The 18,920-nt window shown below is 47.8% G+C and overlaps 1 protein-coding gene across 2 annotated transcripts in view; it reads right to left on the bottom strand.

Moving 5' to 3' along the window:
- Positions 1 to 15,150, bottom strand: part of SLC13A3 (solute carrier family 13 member 3) — a 58,347-nt gene extending 43,197 nt beyond the window's left edge. For both annotated transcript variants that reach the window (XM_087818526.1, XM_087818527.1), the window contains exon 1: positions 15,040 to 15,150. In XM_087818526.1, coding sequence (XP_087674652.1) covers positions 15,040 to 15,150 — 111 coding nt within the window. The remainder of the gene's footprint in view (positions 1 to 15,039) is intronic.
- Positions 15,151 to 18,920: the final 3,770 nt, after the last annotated feature.

Raw genomic sequence — 18,920 nt, 5'->3', positions numbered from 1 at the left:
ACAGCAGACCCAGGCAAAGGACCCAGCCTGGCAAGAGAACCTGTCTCTCCTGAGGCCACGCAGCATTTAGGCACAAGGCCTCCACTTGAGAAAAGGGAGTTAAATGAGGCCAGCTGAGGCTCAAATGACAAGGCCACTAGGAGTCACACAGTTGTGGGTGCAAACTCCAGTCTACCACTCACAAGCTGCAAGATTTGGATGGACAGGTGCCCTTTCTGAGCCTCCGTGTCCTCAACCCTAAATTAGGATGCATATTATACCCCCCTGAGAGCTGGGAGGGACATCCAAGGGAATGTGCATGGGTGGTTCTTCGAAAGCCCTGCGATTCTGGGAGCTTCTCTCCCCGCCTTCCCTGTCTCTCAAGCAAATCTCCCTCCGTGCCTCACAGCAATACCACTACTTGAGATGGCTGCACACATCGAGCACTTTTTATGTGCCAGGCATTGTTCTTATGGATCCCCTTGTTAAACTCCACCAAGAGCCCCATGAGGCAGCTACGGCTACTGTTTCCAGTTTCCATGTAGCTCGGTTACTGTGGCTCAGAGAGCTTGAGTGACTTACTCAAGGTCACACTGTTTCAAGATGAACAGTAGATGAGAAGAGCAAAGCAACCATTTATTGAGGGCTCACACTGGCCAGGCCCCAAGCCATGCCTTTGACATGCATGAGCTCACCTACACCTCACATAATCCTGTTTAGAAAAGAGAAACTGAGGTACAGAGGGGCTCAGCAACTTATTTATTCATGTGCACTTCTAGCAAGGGATAAAGCCCTGATTCCCACCGTGGTGGTCTGAGCCCAGGGCCCTAGTCCCAGTCCTATGGACGCTAGTCATGGGCTTCATGATGAGGACAACAGTGGGGGTGGCCGCCAGCATTTACTGAGCACTTACTATGTGCAGGTGCTAGGCTAAGCCCTTTACACGCATTGTGACTTTTGCTCCTCACACAGTCTGGTAGGTTTTATTAAAGGAAATGAAAGGATAGACACTCAACAGAAAAGCGCTTTATAGCCCCCTTCGTACCGCCTCTGAGTCTGTTCAGTCTTGCAGATGAGCAGAGCTGACTGGTGTGCCCACTTTCTGGAGGAGGAGACTGGGGCATGGAGGGGACGCCAGCAACTAGATCAGGGTGACTCAGAGGGAAACAATGAGGGCAACCCAGGAGTCTGGTCTCTGATTTCCATCCAGGGCTCCCCCTTATCCTGAAAACACTCTGAGCAAGCAGTTAGACACCACATGTATCAATTTGGGCGTAAGACTCAAGAGGGAAAAGAGAAAGTAGAGAGGGTGACTTGCCCCAGGAGACCTCTGAGTCCAGTCCCCTTACCCTCCACCCTTCCCCTGGGCTGGAGTGTTTAGTCCGCTGGACTCATTAGCAGGTGGTGTGCAACTTCAAGTTCTTGGGGCCATTCATTAAAAGTGTTCCTGGGGTGGCTCACATGCCACAGCTTCCCAGGCCTCACTAATCCTGAGCCAGGTAGGTCAGTGGAGGTGGGTGGGGGTAGGTAGGAGCCCCACTGGACCCAGGAGCCCCCTGCAGCCTGGCTCAGCCCCGAGAGGGCAGAACAAGTTGTTCAGAAAAACAGGCCAACTCACTGTGTGACGGTGAACAGCTCCTTCCCCTCTGGGCCTCAGTGTCCCCTTCCAAAGGGCCTTTCAGTTCCCATCATGGGGTGGGAGGGGTACATTTAAAGCCCCACTCAGGGCTTCTCCAGCTCCCCCTGCTCCTGACAGCTCCCCCACCCACACACACACCTTTGGGGGCCTTTCTCTGGTTGAGGTGAAATCTAGTCCGAAGGCATAGGAGTAGGATCTGCCTGGAGGGGCCATCAGGAGGACCCAAGAAGATCTTTGATGTTTCTTGAAAGCCTGCCACAGTCCCACCTCAGGACCTCTGCCCGGGATGCTCTTCCTTTATATGTGCTCAGGGCTCCCTCCGTGGCCTCCTTCAAGTCAAATGTCACCCCCTCGGGAATTTGTTCAAAGGTTCCCTCCCTATGGAACCTCCTGACTCTAAAGTTGTACTGTCCCATTCCTGACTCCCCGCTTCCACTTTTTTTCTCTATGGCACGTATATCATCAGAGCTGCCATAGGTACTACTTATTTATCTGTTTCTTTTTAATACCTCCCCCTAAACTGTCAGCTCCACAGGTATAAGGACTTGCGCCTGTTTGGTTCACTGCCACGTCCCCCGGGAAAAGGAAATGGAGTGCCGTAAGTGCTCGATGAACACTTTTTGACTGAATGTGTTAAACACATGTAGACGATGCCTGCAGCAAACACTGAGGAAATAGCCCTTTGATTTTGTATTAGTTCTGGAAATATTTATTAAGCACCTACTATGTGCCAGGTGCTTGGGCACAATGGGGAACAAGATGGACAAGATTTCTATCATTTTACTCTTTGCAGGACACTTCACTACTCACAAAGCACTTGGTTTCCCTGGCTCCTCACAGCAGCCCCATGAGGTAGGCAGGCCTGACACGGATGAGGAAACTGAGGTCGGCAAGGGAAGTGCTTTGCTCCCACTCACAGAGTTAGTTCTTGGCCAACCTGGGATCCATCCGGGGTCAGCTGAGGCCACATCATGGGTGCCCACCACTCTACTTAACTGATCTCGGGCACTGGGGGTCTGCCTCGTCCCTGACATTTTCAATTCTCTACTGTTTAGCATCATCCCACTCTGGTCCAGCTGGCCCTGCCCCAGCCATCCTGGGACCTGATATGGTTAGTGAGTGACAGGGAGGTGGGCCCCTGCTCCTGAGGCCTGACCCGTGGAGTTTCCAAGTCCCTCTCCACAATAACTTTCCAATGCCCACAATCCCTCACTTCTTAGGCCTCTGGGGCTCCAGGCTTCAGGCCAAGAATAAGAATGGCAAGGGAACTTACACTGAGGTTTTTCTCTGAATAAGCACTATCTCACTTAATTTTCCCAACATCTCTTCATAATGACCTTTATTCCATTTTATAGTGAAGGAAAAGGAGCCTCAGAGACCCAAGAACCCACACAGTGAGAAAAGGGAGGACGCCAAGAGGACTCAGAGACAAGCCTCAGCCCCTGTAAAGCCCCTCCAGACCCCTGGATCCATGGGCTCGTTTGTAATGCAAATAACAATATTACTACTAATAATAATATCAATACTAACAGCAAACATTTACCCAGTACCTCTTATATATATATATATATATATATACACCGGGCATAGCCCAAAGTATTTTCAGTATATGAGCCAATCTTTACAACACCCCTATGAGGTAGGTCCTATCAGTATCCTTATATTATAGAGGAGGAAACTGAGGCACAGAGAGGTTAAGTAGCTTGCTCAAGGTCACACAGCCAGGAAGTGGAAGAGCAAGACTGGAATCAAGGAAGTCTGGTACTAGAGTTCATATGCTCATGATTCTGTCCCCTCCCCCTCAGAAAGTTATTTTGGGCCCCTCTTCCAGAGGAGGTCTAGGTCCCACAGCAGAAAAAGATCAGGAGGGGGAAATGGAGCCAGGTCTCCCAGGTTGATGGCCAGTTTAGCGAGGGCGAGACAGTCCTCTCAGAATAGGCCTCAGTCTCCCCTAACACCCCAGCAGGAGGTGGGAACTGGGCTGAGGGCAGGGTACTGCATCCGCCCCCTGCAGGGCTCCCCCAGGCCTGGGCACCCCATGATCTAGTCCTGGTGTGAGCACAGCAGACCACATTCCCAAGACTCATATCTCAGTCAACTGCCTACACTCCCGTTGTTTGGACTCCGTTGCCAAACACCCTGCTCGGGCGCCACAAGAAACTGCTGAGTCCAGCCCTTTCCAGAGAAGTCCAAGGGGGCAGCACAAATGGGCGGGAAATGGTTAAAAGGAACAGGAAGAATTTTCCTTTCCCTTCTTCCTCACCCCCAGACCTCCAGAGCCAGCTTGTCACGAGAGAAAGGTGCTAGCAAGCCCATATAAAAGCGTAGGGACAATGGGGGCTGTGGGTGACAGTGAACAAGGGCTTCTCTTGTTACTTCTCCCAAGCAAACGACAGGCACTGTTCCCGCCCACTGAGGGCCCAGAGGGCAGAGGGGACGGTCAGCTCTGTCCAGTGGAGCCCGAAGCTGGTCTCTGAGTCCAGCTGGGAGGCCAGGGTGGTTTGTCTCGCCTGGGATGCCCTCCGCTCCAAATCGTCTCCACCCTGGGAGGCCTTCTGCCAGATGTTCCCATAGGCAAGCAAGTCCCTCCCCTGCCCTCGGTTTCCCGGACGGGAAAAGGGACTTTGACTGCGCCTGCCTCACAGCCTTGCTGGGCATCAGAGAAATGAAAGCGTTTAGCCAGGGATTCTCAGCCTCCGCACCACTGACATCTGGGGCCTGGCAATTCTTTGCTGTGGGGCCGTCCTGTTTGTTGTAGGGTGTTTAGCAGCAGCCCTGGCCTCTCCCCACTAGATGCCAGTAGAACCTCCCCCCGCCAATTGTGACCATCAAAAATGTCTCCAGGCATTGGCAAATGTCCCCCAGAGAGCAAAATGCTTGCGAACCACTGATCGCAAGCACTTCCCTGAGCGCAGAACACAACAGGCAATCTGTCCATGAAGGCAGCCAACATCTGTTCGGCCCTTTACAGGCATCATCAATGATTAATCAGACCCATTTGCAGATGAGGAAACTGAGGCACAGCGAGGTTAAGCAACTGGCCCAAGGTCGCATAGCATATGAAAAAGCGAGAACTTGAACCCAAGCAGCCAAACCTGAGCTCCTATCCATCATGCTTAACCACCCATGTTAGTTCCTGTCTTCAGAGAGCTCCCCAAGACTTCTAAACAGTGTCAGAATGATATGTGTCTCCTCTGAGAAGCCTTCCTTGATGCCCCCACTCCATCCAGCCTCCACTGAACGGTGGACTATGGGCTTTCAACAAGACGGACCTAGACTCTTATGCCAATCCCACTGCTCATTCAATGGCTGTGAGGTGTGAGGCAAGTGGCTTCATCTTTTTGAGTCTCAGCCTCCTCATCTGTAAAATGGGTCCATCGACATCGCTGTGTCCACAGCATCGCTAAGAGCACCAACTCTGGAGCTAGAATGCCAGGATTTGAATCCTTGCTCTGCCACTTTCAAGCTTGGGAGCTTGGGCAAGTCGCTAAACCACTCTGTGCCTCAGTTTCCTCATCTGTGGACTTGGATAACAATAGCGCTTGCCCCACGGAGCTGTGCTGAGCATAAACGAGCTAGCAAGGAAGTCCTAAGTGCTTTGAACCATGCCTGACACATAATAAGCGCTAGAGAGATATTGACTATGGCTCTTAGGAGGGCCTCTTAGGGGACAGAGGAGAGGGCTTGAACAAGGCATGTGGCCCAGGACATCAACAAACTTGAATTCACTTCCTGCAGCCTCCCAGGGGCCAGCATATTTCTACAAGAGAGCTTAATCCTGTTGAAATCAATTCCTTTTTTGGCCCAGACTGCTGATGAGGATCCCCACGGGAGAGGTGAGCAAAAGGAACTGGGCAGGGGATCCAGTGGGCTGGTTGGCAGGGGTACGTTGGCCTCCTGAGCCCTTTTCCAATATCTTTATCCAGCTGGGATCCCTGTTCTGTTTTATGCACCAGTATTTTCATTTCCTCTGGCACAGGTTCATTCCCATTGCTGCCCTACCCCCTGTGAATTTCAGGGACAAGTAGACAGAGCCAAGAGCCTGGTATTCCTATTTTGCAGATAACAACAACAGCCACAATTTTTTGTTGAGCATTTACAATGCATCAGGCACTGTCACAGCTTCCCAGCAAGTGGGTGTCATCACGCCCACTTTGCTGAGGAGGAAATCGAGGCTGGGGGAGAGCAATGACTCGCCAGGAGGTAGTGTGGCCTTGTGTCTCTTCCCCGATGGACTTCGGCTGGAGAGAGTGGTTTGGGCACACGTGAATGACTTGCTCCAGGCTCCAGCCAGGTTGAGCCTGGCTAGGGTGCTGACTTTGTGTCTTCAACGTCTGGGGGTGTCAGAAAATGCTACTCATCAGTCCAGAGGGCACTGTCCTGTTGAGTCCGGTCAGAACACATGATCTTGGTCCCTGCCACGTCACGGGGAATCACATTGGCCTGTTTACACACCTGGCTGGAGCTTTGAGAAAGTGGAAAGTTGGCAGGACCTCAGAGGAGCCGTTCCGAGGCCAAGGGGTCTGTGTGAGCAATGGGTCAAACAGCATGGTGGGGGCACAGGTGAGGGTTCTGGGACCACTTGGCTTTGGAGGCTGGGAAAGTCCCTCTCCGCTCCCTCTGGGCCTCAGTCTTCTCAATTGAAAAACGAAAGGGCTGGAAACACTGGTTCCAGCTCAAATCTTCCACAAATTGGTAGCAGTCTGGGGTTTTAGAAAGTCCATGTCTTCTGAACTCAGAGCTACCTGGATTCAAGTTCATATTCATTCATTCACTTATTTACTGAATACCTACTATGTGTCAGATGCTGTCCTAGGCACTGGGGAAGCTGCAGGGAACAAGACAAACATGGGCCTTGCCCTTAAGTTGCTCACAGCCCAGTGGAAAAGGCAGACAATGAACAAATAATGATCATTTCAGATTGGGACGAGCCGCGAAGGAAATAAAACAGGAGGCTGTTTTAAAGGGAATTTTGTGGGTAAGGAGGGCAAGAGTTCTTGAGGAGGAAGGGCTCCTCAGGGGAAGTACCATTGGAGCTAAAACCTGAATGGCTGGAAGGATCCAGCTCATTCTAGGCAGAGAGCAAGTGCAAAGGCCCTGAGGCAGAAACAAGCTTGCCAGGTTTGACAAGTCCTCTTTTCCATGTAAGGTAACATGCACACATTCAGGAGAGTGGGACATGGACATCTTTGGTGGACCACTGTTTGGTCAAGCACATGCCAGGAGATTTCCTTTACGTATCAGCCACCAAGTGGCACGGTGGAAAGAAGGTCATCTAGGTAGCCCCCTCATTTTACAAATGAGGAAACCAAGAAACGGGGCATACAGTCAACTTCATGAATCTCCAAATAAGGAATATATATATATACACACACACACACACACATATATATATACAGGCTTCGAGTCCAATATTCCTTGCAGTGAAAGAGGCCAACTCTGGAAGACTTTGGACCATTTATAAGACAGTAAAGAACACCAAGGTTACTCCCCTTCTGATTCTTCCTTCAATTTCCCTCCAAAACAAAGTCTCAGTTTGGTATTAGCTTGCCTTGAACACCTCTCTTGATCATTTCCTTCACTTTATAACAAAGAAAGGGCAGGTCTCAGGCTCTCAGCTTCAGGCAGGCTGTATGTAGCCAGAATTAACCAATACAGGATATGTATTTATGCAGCACTAATTTTCTATTCTATTAGTCATTGTGTTGTAGGCAGTTAGATAGACATGAGCTGAGCAAGGAAGACGGGCCAGGTACAGAAGGTCACTAGGCAGAAAGCCCTGTGTGCCTAGCAGATGACAATTGTAGGGTGGGACTTCACCCCCAGGGTGACCTTTCCTCTCCTAGCATAACAATGGTCATGCAGTTTGGACCCCCTGACTCCCCCCCTCAGGCATATTACCATTACCTTCCTCACTCCCAAGCTCCACAGGCCCTTCCTTTGCATCTATTACTTGTTTCTTTGGCCCTTTTCTTCTAGGAATTACTTCTTCCACCTCAGATTTACCAAATTAATGTTCTCTTACAGTTTGGGTCTTGGCTCTTAATTCTTTCCTAGCCAGAACCCAAGTACCAAGGTTGCTGGTGCTGGCCCCTCTCCCTAAAACAATTCATGATCCTGATTTTCCAAACACGATCCAACATAACATACGTTTTCTAAGTCATTGTATTTATGATTTTTTTAAAAGGGGGCGGTGCTGTAAGGCATTAACGTAAAAAATAGCTAAGTGATAGGAATGGGTAATTAAGTGGTAAAAGGATTTGGCAATTTGTTGTGAGAGGTATTTGGATGAAGGAAACCAAGTCAGACCACATGCCATTTTGGGGGTGCGTGTGGACAAATTCCCTGTCCCAGCTCTCTGGGGTTCAAGGAGAGGAGGCAAGTGAAAAGCACTAGGCAGTGCCTGGCCAGAGAAGGTGTTCCATCCACAAGGCTGCACTTGTGGTTTTATTGTTGTTATTGTTTTCAGGGAAATCCCTATTAGGGGAAGACTCGAGGGCCTCTCCGAACCCTGCCACCCTGTCTGCCAAAACAGGACCACGAGAAGAGAGGAGGTGATTGAAGTAATCTTTAGTAGCTGTGTGACCACATTACCTAACTTCTCTGTGCCTCACTTTCCGCATCTGTAAAAATGAGGAAAATTACTATTCCTACTTCTCATGGCTTATGTGAAGAGTAAATGAAATTGAAATGTGAAAGGCATGTAAAATAGCTAAGATATATGGGAAAAAATAGAAGTAATTACTATAAACTCCCACTAATGCTTGGCACTGCATTGGATGATTTCTGTGCTTCGTCTTTTTTTTTTTTTTTTAATATATTTTTATTGATTTCAGAGAGAGGAAGAGAGAGGGCAAGAAAGGGAAACATCAATGATGAGAGTCATTGATCAGCTGCCTTATGCATGTGCCCTGACCGGGAATCGAACCACAATCTCCTGGATCCTAGGTCAACACTCAATCGCTGAGCCATGCAGGCCAGGCCTCTGTCTCATAATAGCCCTTGGGGAGGGTGTGAGTCTCCCCACTTCGCAAATAAGGAAACTGATGCTCATCAAATTCAAGGTCTCCAGCCCAGGCCCCCTGTCTCATGGCTTCAGAGCCAAAACCCAAATCCAAGTCTCGACTCAAACACACTCTGTTTTCCATCACTTCAATTCTCTGAGTCAGTTTCCTCATCTGTAGAATGCGAGAGTTAAAACTTACCTTGAGCATTAAATATAAAAGTAAGAAGTTATGGTGCAGGTACAATATATGATTTCACTGGACCCAAGTAATAAGCAGGGAGGAAGGTGATTTTATGACCATGTTATAGATGAAGAAACTGCCCAAGGTCTCAGAACAATGAGAATCCAGTTCTGATCCCAAAGACTCAAAACTGGGAACGAAATGGCCATTTTCCTGGTCACCTTCCCTAGATGCCCCCACCCAAGAATTAGACAAATGCAAAAATGTGGGCTCTGATCTCACAGGTGTATTACCATCCCCTAAAAAGAACCGCCCCCCCTCCAAAATAAGTCTGCTGCCAGCCAGACTGGATACCTTTGTATAAATTAGGAGAAGGGGCTGTTTCTCAGGCAGAACCAGCGCCGCACTAAGGTGCGTGGGTTTGCCCTGTGGAATGCAGGCTGATTTATTCTCATTTTGCCTCAAGGCCCCTTGTGCAGTGCACGACCTGCACAACACCCTGTAGCAGGCCTACCTAGAGCACCCCCAAACTCCTCCTGCTCACAGCATCCTTAGAAAGAGTCACCGGGGAGTAGCCACCGTAAGAACTGGCCAGATGCTCAGTCCAGCTAAATTTGCTTTCAGCGGGTGGGGGGCGGGAAAGGGGGGCAGGACTTCTCTGCAAACACACGGGGGCTGGCACTTATTTGCAAGCCTGTGTTAATAGTCTCACCTGTCCCCACCAGCTGCCCAAGGTCCCCAAACCTCCAGCTGCCAGGATGGCCATTTTTGGAAAGCTGAGTGGTCCCTCCAGCAGCGTCCTGACTTCCTAAGTCTCTAGCACTCTTCGTAGTAAGAGCCGGATCCCCAGTGGTGCTGGAAATTGCAACCACTGCATTCCACAAGTGCATCCCACTCCTTGTCATCCCTGCTGGCGCTCTCAGAGCCCAGAGGACATAATGTAAGAACTGTTCCTCCCCACGCCCATCTGCCCTTCCGATTAACCGCAGCCTCCCAGACCAGCTCACCGTCGCCAGTGGACAGGTGCGTGAGAACCAACCCATCCGACCAATCAGACTCCTAGGGCCTCAGAGGAACAGTGGCCTGGAGATGTCATCAAACTGGAAAAGCAGGACCCAAATAGGGGCCAAGGGCAAATGCTGGCACCTCTCAAAAGTTTTTCCTGATCTGATAACTGCAATTTTGCAAAAGTTTTTGGGAAAACATGTGTACGATACAACCTGCATGGTGATTCCAGAATTTCCATGTGAGAGAGGCCTGAATGCGGCAATCTGATGGTGGGGGTGGGGGCAGATGCTGAGGACACTTGCCTTGAAGCTACATTTGCACACACAGCATATTTTTGTCAAACCACCAGACTTTGGAGAAGGTATCACAGGGTTAACAGTGATTAAGATTACACAGATTGTCTTGAAGCTGTGTTTGTCTAGCAAACCCACTCTGTTTGCTCTAAATGTAGGTCACAGATCAATAAAAACAGCAATGTTCTCCATTCAGTGTTCTCTAAGGATGCTTTTGTTCACATTGTGCATTAGATTGAGAAACATGTCAGTTATTAACATCAAAAAATATAATAATGATAAATGTATACATTTATCAAGCATGCTGATAGAGATTTTGAAGGAGTTTAAGATCTCCCAAAAAGCCAGATGTGCCTCCTTGTAAGTTTGTGAGCCATGTAAAGAGGTAGTGACATCTAGGGCCACCAAAAAGTCCCCACCAGGGATCTGTAGGGAACCAGGAGAGGTTTTCATTCATTTATAACTAAGGGAAGAGTATAAAGTGCAATGATTAGAAGTACAGACCTTGCATTCCAGCCTTGTACAGGCTGTGTGACTTTGGGCAAGTCACCTAACCTTGCTGAGCTTCCATTTGCTCATCTGTTCAATAGCAATGTTAACAGCAGCTGCTTCACTGGCCATAGGACAATGCCTGCGAAGCTCTTAGCATGGTGCCTGGTACATAGCAACAGTTAATCACTCAATAAAACATCTTCCCTGCCACCATCGCAGGCAGTCCATAGGGAAGCAGACTCACTGTGCAGCTAATGAAGCTTAAGCTTCACACCCCCTTCCCAAACTCCATACTCAATCTTGCATTTGTAAATCTGTATGCTTTTTGGTAAATAGAGCCTCTCAAATACTACATACTTCAGGCGCCATGACACCTGGATCTGCCTCTGGATTCACAGATCTTGCTAGAGGGCAAAGCCGAGACAGAGACGCTTCCAGAATGCTCTGCTGAGGAGAGAGTCTGTGTGCTTCAACTCTTCTTCCCTGGAGCTCTGCCTAGAACCTGACAGACCCATACATCCTTCCACCAGGAATACTTCACAAAGGGAGGCAACTTCCTTGGTCGCCCCCTTTTACAGACAAGAAAAGTGAGAGCCAAAGAAAAAAGGAGGTTAGTCCAAGGTCCTGCGGTCAGCAAGTGGCCTAGGATGGAATGCTTTTCAAAAAAGTGACCTAATCCTATTCCAGCATTTATTGTTTTTCTTTTCTATGTTAGAAAAGTCTAATTGAAATGTCTAGTTGGATAATTACACACTAAAGGACTTACTTGTGTCTTAGCTCTGGATGTCCTTGGCACCACCTAGTATCACCTCCTCACTCCCTGGGCCCAAGAAGGGTTCCTTCCTCCAGGCAGCTCTCTCTGAACACACATCCCAGCTCTCCTGGTCTCTGCTGGTGGGTGCTGGGTAATGCACCACTAAATTACACCCTCTCATTACTTTTTTTTTAATCCTTGCCTGAGGATATTTTTTCCATTGGTTTTTTTAGAGAGAGTGGAAGGGAGGGGGAGAGACAGAGAGAGAGAAACATCAATGTGAGAGAGACACATCTATTGGCTGCTTCCCGCAGGCACCCAACCTGGACCAGGAACGAACCTTCAACCCAGGTGTGTGTCTTTGACCAGGAATCGAACCCGAGGCCTTTCAGTGCATGGGCTGATGTTCCAACCACTGAGCCAAACTGGCCAGGGCCACCCTCTCATTACTTTTATGAACATTTAATATCTCACTGAGGGATGGTGAAACAACTTAGTGCCTTCCAGTCATGCCTCAGATGGACTGGGCACAGGTGAGGCACCCCACAGGGACCTGCGGTACCATCTCCTTCCAGCCCCCATTGGTGGTGATTTCATCCGACACTCTTGACATCAATCTGGATCTCCTTTGATCTTCAAGACTTTCTTTGAGAGTCTGGAAACAGCTTGCATTCTGGACCAAACCCCCACCCAGCTGTTGTGTGATTCTGAGCAAGTCACCTCTCTCTGAGCCTCACTTTCTTTTCTGGAAAATGGGCTGAATAATCCTCCCCCCTGTGAGGGGCACTGAAAAGGTGGAGGGATTTAGACAAATCGGTAGTTACAGAATAGTCCTGGGGATGTAAAGTACAGCACAGGGAAAACGGTCGATAATATTCTAATAACTATGCATGGTGTCAGATGGGCACAAGATTTATCGGGGTGGTCACTTCATAAGTTATAATAAATGTCTAATCACTGGATTGTACAACTGAAACGAATATAATATTGTATGTCAACTGTAATTGAAAAATTAAAAAATATATTTTAATAAACGAGAGGTTTGAATGAGATGAAACCCATAAGGCAAAGCTTAGCACTGCACCTTGCTCCTAGCAAGTTATTTGTTAAATTTGTATTATTGGGCACTTACCGTATACCAGGCTCAGGTCTAAGAGCTTTACATATACAGTCATGAGCCACACCACTGGGGGGCGCGTCCTGAGAAATGCACCTCGTGCCAGCTTTAGAGGACACTTACACAGACCAGATGGTGTGGCCTACTGCACACCAAGGTCCGTGGGCCAGCCTAGTGCTCCCAGGCTACAGGCCCGCTCAGCCGGTTACCGCGCCAACAGACACAAGATTAAATCACGCACGTGGGAGTGGGAGTGTAACACAGCCGACAGACTGGCTACCAGGCGCATGAAGCCCCTGCTGGTGTCCTATGGCTCACGGTTTCCAGCAAACTTCTTTTCTTATCCTACCCAAGGACATGTTTCCTTATTGATTTGAGAGAGAGGAAGAGAGAGATCGATGCCAGAGAGAAACATCCATAGGTTGCCTCCCGTACACACCCTGACCGGGGATCAAACCTGAAACCTTTGTTGTACGGGATGAAATTCCAACCGAGTCACCGGCCAGGGTGCAAACTCCTTTCTCTAAGTCGAAAGAGTACACTCTAAAGTAACAGTAAAAAGTACAGTCTAGTGCACAGGAAAAAGGAGCCACATACCAAACTTGACAAGCTCAGGGGAAGCCGGAGTGGAGGCTAGCAAACTCAGAGAATGAAAATAACCGCATAGGGTGCTCTGAACGTAAAAATTCCTAACTAAAAGTGAGTCATGGCAGGTAATCACATCCTGGGCAGTAGCTTCCTTGATAAAGATCAGTGTTTACATCAGGTGAGACGTTGTCCTTTTGCATCTATGATTAGATGCCTTTGGAATTCAGAGTGATTCCTTTTTTACCAGGCCCCTGAGGGCAGGATTTCCCACCAGAGCTCAAGAGCACAGAACCCCTCATGTTATCTTGTTCCCTGAACACCATCTCTGTGGGCTGTAAATGTTAACTGTCCCATACCCACCAAAGTAGAAGTATGTGTCTCTCCGTTTTTATCCAGTCTCAGAGCTTTCCCCGCTTTGCTCTCTCCGACCTCCCTAATCTACCACCAATGAATTTACCATTCTCTAGAGCATTTTCTCAGTCTGTTGAGATCCTCTTTCCCAGCAATTGTCGTCAGTTTGGCTCAAATAAACTCCTAAAAATTCTCTGTGGAATACTACACAGCCATAAAAAAGAAGGAAATCTTACCTTTTGTGACAGTGTGGATGGACCTGGAGATTATTATGCTAAGTGAAATAAGCCAGTCAAAGAAAGAAAACTACCATATGATCTCACATATATGTGGAATCTAATGAACAAATAAACTGATGAACAAAACAGAAACAGGTACATGGATGCATGGAACAGACTGACAGCTGTCATAGGGGAGGGAGGTGGGGGAACTGGATGAGAGAGTGAAGAGGTTAACCAAAAAACATAACACATAGACACTGACAGCAGTGTGGTGATAGCCAAAGGGAAAGGAGGGTAGAGACTAGGTGGAGGTGGGCAAAGGGGGGTGTGGAATGGGAACAGAAAGACACTTTGCTGGGGTGATCGGCGCACGATGCAGTGTGTAGATGATGTTTTAGTGAGTTGTACACTTGAAACCTATATGGCTTTGCAAACCAATGTCACCCCAATAAATTCAATTTAAAAAATTTCTACAGGATTAGACATTTCTTACATTGACAACAGTAAATGCATAAACCAGTAGCATAGTGGTTTATTATCAAGTATTATGTACTGTACATAATTGCATGTGCTGTACTTTTATAGGACTGGCACTTTTACAGGACTGCTGTACTTTTATAGGCTTGTTTACACCAGCATCACCACAAATGCATGAGGATGGGTACAGATTTACTGGGGTGACCACTTTATAAATGTTACATAAATATCTAATCACTGGGTTGTGCACCTGAAACTAATATAATATCATATGTCAACTATAATTTAAAAATATTTTAATAAAATAAAGGATTAAGTGAGATGAACCGCGTAAGGCAAACTTAGTGCTGCCCCTTGCTCCTAGTAAGTGTTGGTTAAACTTGGCTTGTTTTGTAAGGTCAGGGTGGCTACAAGTCACTTAGGCAATAGGAATTTTTCAGCTCCATTAGAACCTTAGGGGACCACCATCGTCTTTGCCATCAAAACAATCGTTATGCTTACCCTCAGCATGACTGTTTGCCTCGTTTAATATTCTCTACAACCCTACGCAGTGGCACTATCGTTTCCCGCCCGAGACGTTAACTTCAGAGAGGTTAAGTGACTCGCCCCAGGTCACACAGCTCGGCATAAAGTGCTCATCGCGATGATCAAGTGAACCGTGCAACACAGCGCCCAGGCTGTAGTTAGAGCTCAATACAGAGACATCATTCCCGCAGAAGTGAGATCAGAAAGCTGGGGGGACTCGGGCTCCAGGGGCGGCTGGGAGAGGGGCCGGGGGTTGGGGCGCTCACAGCAGCGGACAGAGAGGAGAGGGTGCAGGGAGTCTGCGAAAACTGCCCGCACCGGGATCTCAGCCCCCGCGCGGAGGCTCGGGAAGGGCCCGGGGCGCGGCCGGGGGGGAGCGGGGCGCGGGCGGGCGGGGCGGGGCGTTACCTTGGGCGGGAGGGCGAAGACCACCGGCAGCAGCACCAGCGGCGTGAGCAGCAGCACCAGCAGCCGCCGGCTGCTCCACAGCTTCTTGGCCACGGCCGCCAGCGCCGCCATCGGTGCGACCGCGGGGCGACGGCCAGCCCGGGACTGCGGGCCTCTGGGCCACGCGCCCGCTTAAAGCCGGGGGCAGGGCCCGGGCGGGGACTGCGCTTGGGGACCCGCCCTGTCCCCCACACCTCTCGGACCGGCGCGAGGGTGCCTGCCCCGCACCCCCGCCGGGAATTGGGTGGAAGGCGCCGGGAAAAGTTAGGTGCAGTTACGCAAGACGAGCAAGGAACTGGCTCCGTCCCCAAGGCAGCTTGGCTGGGCTTTCAGCCCCACGACTTTCCAATTAGGTGACGGGCCACGGGCTTCATCTCCTCTCGCCACTGTTCAGTCACCGGAGACACATGAGATAATGACGGTGTGAGGGCGAAAGCGCCTCCGAGGGTTCAGATCCTGGCTCCGCCCCACGCTAGCTGCCTGGGCTTGAGCGAGGTCCCTGGGCCTCAGTTTACTCCTCCGGATAGTGGGAGTGCGATGATAACAGTCACTACCAGACAAGTCTGTGGGGAAGCTTAAATGAGATAATGCACTTAACGTCCTTGGCACAGAGCAAGCCCTCGGTGGGAATTGTGTTTACTTCCACCGCCCTCAGTATTGTTATTATTTTCTCCCAGGGTGGGTGAGTCACCTGTAGGTTGGAGCTTGGAGGAGTCCTTTCTCTCCTCTTGGATAAATGCAGGGGAGTACAATTGCTGGTTGTATGGTAGCAGCGTCCCTAGTTCTTTAAGAAACTGCCAAACTGTTTTCCAAAGTGTGTGCACCATTGTACATTTCTATTAGTGACCTGCCTTCTCTATATCCTTGCCAGCATTTGGTGTTGTCACTAGTTTTATTTTAGCCCTTCTGATAGGAGTGTAGAGATACCGCATTGTGGTTTTAATTTGCATTGTCCCAGTGGCTGATGATGATGTTTAGCATCTTTCCGTGACTCTGTTTGCCATCTGCATATCTTCTTTGGCGAATTATCTCTTCCTGTCATTACCCATTTTCTAACTGGACTGTTTGTTTTCTGCTGTTGCATTTTGAGAGTACTTTATACATTCTAGACAGCAGTCCTTTGCCAGATATTTCATTTGCAAATATTTTCTCCCAGTCTCTTCATCCTCTAAACAGCCTTCATAGAGCAAACATTTGTAATTTTGGTGGAATCAAATTTGTCATTTTTTTTAATCATGCTTTTGGTGTCAAACTCCTTGCATAGCCCTGGATCCTGAAGATTTTCTCACATTTTTTTTCTAGGTGTTTGGTAATTTATAATTTTGTTTATATTTAAGTTCATACATTAATTTTTACATAAGGTATGAGACTTAGGTTAAGGGGTTTTTTCTTTATTTTTCTTTTTTTCCTATCATTGACCAATTGCTGAAGCATCATTTATTCAAAGAGTTTTCTTTACTCCCTTGAATTGCTTTTGTCAAAAATCAGTCAGGCATGTGTGCTAGATCTATTTCTGGATTTTCTGTTGTGTTCCATTGATCTAATTGTCTATCTCTTTACCAATACTGTTATAGACAGACAGACATGAGCAGAGCAGGGACGATGGGCCAGGTACTGAAACTCACCAGGGCAGAAAGACACAGATGCCTAGCAAGAGGCAAAACTGGGGAAACAAGAACCTCACACCCAGGGTAACCTAGCCTCCTCTAGCATATCTCTGGTCATGTGGTTTTAGACCCTCTGACCTTTTCCTCCTTAAAGATAACACCTAGGCCTCAGTTCTATTTCAGCTCCAGGCCCAGAAAAGCAGCAAAACCAGACAAGTGATGCCATGGCTGCCTCAGGACCAGCTGCATTGACTAATGACCCTCTGCCCTGGTGCTGAGCAATCAGTGGAGACCACAACCCTGAAAGAGCTCACCTGGAAAGCTGATGAATATTCTATTGAGACTCTCCCCTGAGACCTTCCCTAAGAGTTCCACCTGCAAAGAGAGCGATAAATACACTCAGGATGAAGGACCCAGCACGAGCCCTCTCACCCAGGGGAGCATGCCAGCCCCATTCCCTTCCCACCTTCTCCCCCTAAGGGACTCCACAAGATCTGCATCCAGGGGAGCAATGGGCAGTGGCAGCTTGTCTTGGGCTTATCCCCTGAACCTGTTTCCAAGGCCCTCTTCTCTCTCTCTGACTTCTCCTAGAGCCAAAGCAGCCCAGACTGAGGTCCCCTGCTGCTGGTTCTATGCTCCTTCTTGTTTCACTGTCCTAAGTATATTTTTGCTTCAGCTAATACATCCTTAGTTACTTTGCTACACTTTGTCCCTTAAAATCCTTCAAGAAGACAAGAACTGAGGTCTTGTCGTCTTGCCAGTAATGACACCATGCAGTCTTGATGACTATAAGTCAGGGGTGGGGAACGTCCCGCCCAAAGGCCATATATGGTCTGGCCCTGCCAAGGCAACTGCAGGTGGGACTCAAAATTTAATAAATCTAGGAGATTTTTTCATAGCTAACTTTTCTTAGCTAAGTATATAAGAAGTCTTTAAATTGGGGAGACTGGTTCCTCCTATTTTATTCTTTAAAAAAAATCATTTTAGTTATTATATTCCTTTGATTTTCATGTAAATCTTTAGGATAATCTTGTTCATATCTACAAATATTCTTGTTGGGATTTTGATAGGAATTAAACTTGTATATCAATATGGAGAGCATGCACATCCTTATTATGTTGACTTGTCTAATCCATGAGCAGAGTATGTCTCTCAATTTATTTAGATCTTCCTTAATTTCTTTGATCAGCGTTTTGCAGTTTTAGGCTAAATTTCCTATACATGTTTTGTTATATTTACATGTTACATTTTTTGAGCAATGGAAATGATATTCCATTTTTTTCAGTGTCTGGATGTTCACTGACAGTATACAAAAATAAAATTGAATTTTGTATGTTTATCTTGCATGTTACAACCTTGCTCAGTTTATTTATTAGTTCTAGGGGGGTTTTTTGTTTGTTTTTTGGTCAAATCCTTAGGACTTTCTACATAGACAATCATGTCATCTACAATAAAGGCACTTTTCTTTCTTTCTTTCTGATCTGTATGCCCTTTGTTTACTTTTCTTGCCTTATTGCACTTGCTAGAACTTCATGCACTATGGCTGAGTAGACTTGTAACCTGAGGAGCAATGGTCAGTGGCAGCTCATCCTGGGCTAATCCCCAAACCTGTCTCCAAGTCCCCTTTTTCTCTGACTTCTCAGTGATCCGAAGCAGCACAGCCTAGGCTCTCCTGTTGCTGCTTCTATGCACCTTCCTTATGAGAATGGACATTCTTGTATGGTTCACAATCTTAGGAAGAAAGCATTCAGTCTTTCACCATTAAATATGTTAGCCATGTTTTGTAAACGCTCCTATCATGGTTATTCTAGTAGATATGCTTTTCATTTAAAAGGTCCCTCGGGCTGAGATGATAGTGGTTGAAACCAGAGTAGTAGTGGCAGACATAAATGATTCAGTTCTTGATATATGTTGGCAGTAGAGCTGGCAGGTCTTACAGATAGTCTGATGAGGTTAGGAGAGAGAGGAGCTGTTGGGATCTAAAGAGATGGTGGAATATTTCTCATAGTGTGAGAAGTATACCAGTGAGGAAACACAGATTATTTTATGTTGTACTACATGGCATTTAAATAATAACATTTAATTCCACAGGGTGAAAATTATTCCCTGTGTCAATTTTCTTCAACTCTTTACTACACCATGGAGAGAGTCTCAGTTGGGTGTTAGCATCCCTTTAATCCCTCAGCACTTGGTCAGTTCTCATTGTAACAGCCAGAGAAGGCTTTAGTGCAGAGA

Source organism: Miniopterus natalensis, chromosome 7, assembly GCF_054644295.1.
Source record: "Miniopterus natalensis isolate mMinNat1 chromosome 7, mMinNat1.hap1, whole genome shotgun sequence".
NCBI lineage: Eukaryota > Metazoa > Chordata > Mammalia > Chiroptera > Miniopteridae > Miniopterus > Miniopterus natalensis.
Note: the sequence above shows the minus strand (reverse complement) of the source record. Positions and strands in the feature narration are given on the sequence as shown.